Source organism: Entamoeba nuttalli (assembly GCF_000257125.1).
Source record: "Entamoeba nuttalli P19 unplaced genomic scaffold asmbl_3868, whole genome shotgun sequence".
NCBI lineage: Eukaryota > Evosea > Mastigamoebida > Endamoebidae > Entamoeba > Entamoeba nuttalli.
The window spans coordinates 1-4,965 of NW_008576387.1; the positions used below are offsets into that span (position 1 = coordinate 1).

The 4,965-nt window shown below is 24.7% G+C and overlaps 3 protein-coding genes across 3 annotated transcripts; 2 read left to right on the forward strand and 1 right to left on the reverse strand.

The window, feature by feature from the left end:
• Window positions 1–446: 446 nt before the first annotated feature.
• Window positions 447–1,184, forward strand: ENU1_084530 (hypothetical protein; the record flags this gene model as incomplete). Its single annotated transcript, XM_008858800.1, has 1 exon — window positions 447–1,184. The coding sequence occupies one exon, from the start codon at window positions 447–449 to the stop codon at window positions 1,182–1,184; it is 738 nt and encodes a 245-aa protein (XP_008857022.1).
• A 283-nt stretch (window positions 1,185–1,467) lies between these two features.
• Window positions 1,468–2,736, reverse strand: ENU1_084540 (hypothetical protein; the record flags this gene model as incomplete). Its single annotated transcript, XM_008858801.1, has 1 exon — window positions 1,468–2,736. The coding sequence occupies one exon, from the start codon at window positions 2,734–2,736 to the stop codon at window positions 1,468–1,470; it is 1,269 nt and encodes a 422-aa protein (XP_008857023.1).
• A 1,025-nt stretch (window positions 2,737–3,761) lies between these two features.
• On the forward strand, window positions 3,762–4,004 carry ENU1_084550 (hypothetical protein; the record flags this gene model as incomplete). The annotated part of the gene is made up of 1 exon (XM_008858802.1): window positions 3,762–4,004. The coding sequence occupies one exon, from the start codon at window positions 3,762–3,764 to the stop codon at window positions 4,002–4,004; it is 243 nt and encodes an 80-aa protein (XP_008857024.1).
• Window positions 4,005–4,965: the final 961 nt, after the last annotated feature.

A 4,965-nucleotide genomic window follows, 5' to 3' on the forward strand; every position in this document is an offset into this window, starting at 1 on the left:
TAAAAGAGAAAAATATTAAAAATATATTTAAAAATAAATTTTAGTAAAAAAAAAACTAACTGAAAATAATAAAATAAGAAAATAAATCCCATAATTCTTAATTATTATTAAAATAGTATTAGTTAATAGTTTTTGTTATTTAATTCTTTTAAAAAAGTATTAATATTTTATTTTTATGTTGAATTACTATCAACCAACCAATTGTTAATGCAAAAATAGATTAATTTTTGTGATAGCATTGAAGTAAAACATAATAATTTCTTCTCTTATTTTAAAAAATAATAATTAACCAATAAACTTCCAATTTATACTAAAATGAAAACTTTTTTAAATTCTAATCTAATGATTTAACAAAAAATGGTTAAAATATACTTTTTAGCGTTAATAACTAATTTCAACGTAAGTTCTAATCCAAGTCAATAGAACTAAGTTCTTTATTTTTTCATATGTCAATTGATTTGCCGCTTACTTCTACTGAAGACTCTTATGAGTCAAGTATTGAAGGGATTCTTTATAACCCAACACCTACAAAAACAGATTCGACAGGTATTTCAGAAGAATATGCATTACATGGTTGGGGGAATGATTCTTCTTCTACAGATTTTTTATTATATGACTCACAAGGTTCTTCATTTTTTGATGAAGTTATTTTACCACAAGAAGAAAATACAAACAATGACCATATTAATAAAGACCAAAACAGTCTTGTACAAAGTCTTGATAGTAAAAACGTTCAGGAAGAAAAAGTTCTAAAAGATACTGAAGAATGGGTAAACACAAAACAACTAACTGATAAAAGAAAAGATAAACTTGCACGTATAACCGGAAGAAGAAATAGTTTAGAAAAACTTTCACCTTTTCTTTATGCTAATTCTCCAGAAGAAGCAAAAAGAAATGCTAAAATGGTTTTTAGTAGTGATGTTTTAAAACAAAAACTTGGAGAACGTGCCTTACCTGGTGATATTTCTTGTATTAATAGTGAAAGTATTAAAGGAGCAAGAGTTGCTCATGGAACAAATAAACCACCAAAAGAAAAAATGGAAAAAATAACAAAAGTACTTGGAAGAAGAGAGTCTATTGGAAGTATTGCTGATTTACTTACAGCTAAAACTGAATCAGATGCAATAGAAAATGGACTTAAAATTAGAAAAATGGAAAAGTTAAAAAAAATGGCTGGATTGTGAAAATAATATCATTTCTGTTAATACTTACATAAAAATATGTTATTTGAAATATATATTAAAAATTATATTTTTATGTTTTTTTTTTTTTTCATTTAAACTAAACTCTTTCTTTTTTCTAATTATTATTTTTTTACTTAAGATTACTTAATATTCTTATTTTACTTCATTTTATTCTTTCCTATTAATTAAAATTATTTTATTAATGATGCTTAATAATATTTAATAAAAATATTTCTATAAAATAATTAAAACATAAATTTATTAAAAACCAAACAAATTCCTTTTAAATTCTTGAGTTGAGCATAAGTTTTCTCATAACATTACGAACTATTCTGCTAACAAGAACAGAATTTTGATTTCCAAATCTAACAATTTTTTTAGCAGCAACCTTCTTGGTAATATTAATTTTTTTATTGTTTTTAGCAATAACCTTAGTCATTTTATTAACCATCTTTTTCATTTCTTTCTTATTGAGCTTTTTAGCCATAGCCTTAACAAGAATTTTCATTTCTTTCTTTTGACATTTACTTCCATTTAATTTCTTTACCATCTTCTTAGCAGCTTTTTTAGCAACTTTTCTAGCAGCTAATTGTTCTTTAGTCTTCTTTATAGCTTGTTGAATCTTCTTAACAGTCATTTTCTTACATAAAAGAACATTCTTTTTAGTTGCAGCAAGTTCTTTATTTGCTTTATGAGCTACTCTCTTTGCTTGTTTAAGATCACGTCTGGCTGAATCTAATCCACGTCTAAGTTCTTTTACTTTGTATTTAAGAATTTGATTCTTCTTATACATCTTATTGTCAATTGTTTTCTTTGTTTGTTTCTTAATTTTAAGAATCTTTTTAGAAGCCTTCTTAATATATCTCTTTGCAGCCTTTCTGCTCATTTTTCCGCTAGCAATAGCAGACATTCTGAGAAGTTGTTTTTGAATTCTAGCATAGTTCTTTTTATTAAGTCTTCTATTTCTTAATAATTTTGAAGCACGTTTATAAAGTTTCTTAGCAAGTTTTCTATATCTTCTAATAGCCTTAACCCTTCTTCTTCTTGAAACGTTCTTTCTGGCACGAACACTTCTTCTATGAACGTGCTTTCTATTTGGTTTATTAGACTTACGACTAACATGTTTTCTGTTGGCCTTATGGTTTCTTCTTAAAGCCTTTCTATGAAGTCTTGATGGATGTCTTCTATGGTGTCTTCTGTGATGTTTTCTATGACGTCTCCATGGATGTCTTCTGTGATGTCTTCTATGACGTCTCCATGGGTGTCTTCTGTGATGTCTTCTATGACGTCTTCTTCTCCATTTTTCATCATCATCATCGTCTTCTTCTTCTTCATCATCGTCTTCTTCTTCTTCTTCATCGTCTTCTTCTTCTTCTTCGTCATCTTCTTCTTCTAATTCATCACCTTCGTCTTCTTCTAATTCGTACTCATCTTCATTATTATCAACATTTTCTTCTTCTAATTCAAATTCATTATCAAGTTGATAATCATCTTCAAGTTCCACAGCACTTACAAAAGCCAAACACAAAAGTGCAACTAAAATGAATTTCATTATAATATGATTTCCAAATTCCTAGTTCGTCATTAAGTATCTACGTGTAAATTATTTTTTTAGTTTTTTATTGTTATTTTCATTATTAATTTACAAACCGTAAATAAAAATGTTTCTCTTCGAAAGTTTCCCGACATCTTACATCTCTGAAAGTGAATTTTTAATAAATAAAAATTCTCATTAAATAATTTAGAACTTAAAATTCATTGATTGGCTATTATTTATAGACAAAAGACTTTTTTAATCTATTTTTTTATAACAACAAATTTGTATCAATCTACTTTTCTTAATTTTTCTAATATATTGTGTTTTATATCACATAAAAATTTCGTTTAATATTTTATTAAAACAAGAAACTATTAAATTCACATAACTTTTGAAAATTTATGAATTACCTAACAATTTTCAAAAATAAGAAGAATATTTTTTATTTTTTTTATAAAGTAACATCATCATACTTTTTAATTAGAGAAGATTCTTTTCATCTTATTTGAGTAAAGAAGACTACCTAACGTGTTTATTCTTTAAGTAACTGTTTTAACTTTAAGATGATGAAACTTATATATGCTTGAAGGTTCATAAATAAATGGTTCAAAATAAATATAAAAATTTAAATAATTAAAGTAATTTATTGATAAATTAAGTAAACTAAAAATTTATATTGTTTTGAAAAAATGAGATGAAAAATTTAATTAATAAATAGTGTTGTATAAGTAGTTAGTCATTATTTAGTATTAATTTTAGAGTCATTGTATTGAGTTCTGATTAATAAGTCTTAATTTACTTGTTCTGTTAATCTTTATTTAAGTGTAATACTCTGGAATTGTATTTACATATAAAAATGTAATGGCTTATTTTATTTTATTAGTTTGTTTGTTTACACTGTTTTTTTTCTAGTTATCTTTTCTTAGTGTTGTATTTTCTATTATTATTGAGCATTTTGTAATATAACAATCTTCTATTCTATTATAAACAGAATATTCAAAAAAATTTTAAAAGCAAATTGGAAAATCTAAAAATTTATAATGTTTTTATTAGTCGTGTTGTTATTATTCCTTCAAAATATTGTAGCTGAAGAAGAAGTTAATGAACTTGATGACTTTCTTGACTACGAAGAAATGGAGGACTTTTTATTTGGGGATGAAGAAATTGAAGATGAATATTCATTGGAAGACACTTATAATCCTTTTGATTCAAAACCCATAGGAAAAAGATATAATTATGTTATGAGGTTTGAACAAAATCTAAATTTCGGTGGTATAATGTAATCATGAAACTATTTCGTGTTTGCTTGGTTTAGTTATTCTTGTTTATATCTTCTTATCACTCAAAGTTAAGAAAATGAAATTTGAGTGTAAATATTTAACTTTAAAAAGTCTGTTTATATGTTAAATATAAAAAATGAAATTAAGTTGCTGGTACTGTTTTATTCTGTCTCTCTCAATACCAACACGTCATACTTTATTGCCTAATTATTCTATAATTAGTTATGTTTCTATGCAATATAACCAAGAAATTTAGTTCATCATAATTACGTTAATACCTTTTCTTGTTCTCTAAGTACAGTTTTACTATATCCTTTTCAATCTTCATAATACTTCCAAAAACTAATTATTACTGAAACAATTCCCATCATTATTCTTTTATTTTTCATTTTTCCATATGACATTGAACCACTAATCTGCATAAAAAATTCCTCCTGTTGTCTTTTTTGTATTTCAATTGATAATTATAAAGTTTTAAATATATCGTAGAAAATAATTAAAACTCTGCCAAAATCAAACCCAATAAACAACTTAAAACTACCAAAAAATCAGATCTAACATATGTCAAATAGTCTAACGTTACAACTGAATAACTCTACATGAATCTTTTTCCTAAAAAATTTACTCTAAACAATGACTCAAAAAAAGATAAAAAGCATAACTAAAAAATCATAAGCATCACTAATTGAACATTCATAAAGATAAAATAAATCTTTCTGCTTCATTAAATATCATACTTGGCATATAAAAAAGCATCTCCTTCTAAAAATACTTTAGAGAAAACCTTTCATTAGAGGTTTCTTATTTCTATTAACCTTCATTTATTTTATATTATTCTTAAACAATAATAAGAAAGGTTGCAAAAATAATTTGACAGAGATAATTTTTTCTTCTGACATTGTCATTCAAAGAGTTAATAAGAACAAACCTAAACATAACTTTATTTAAATGAAATTTAATATTA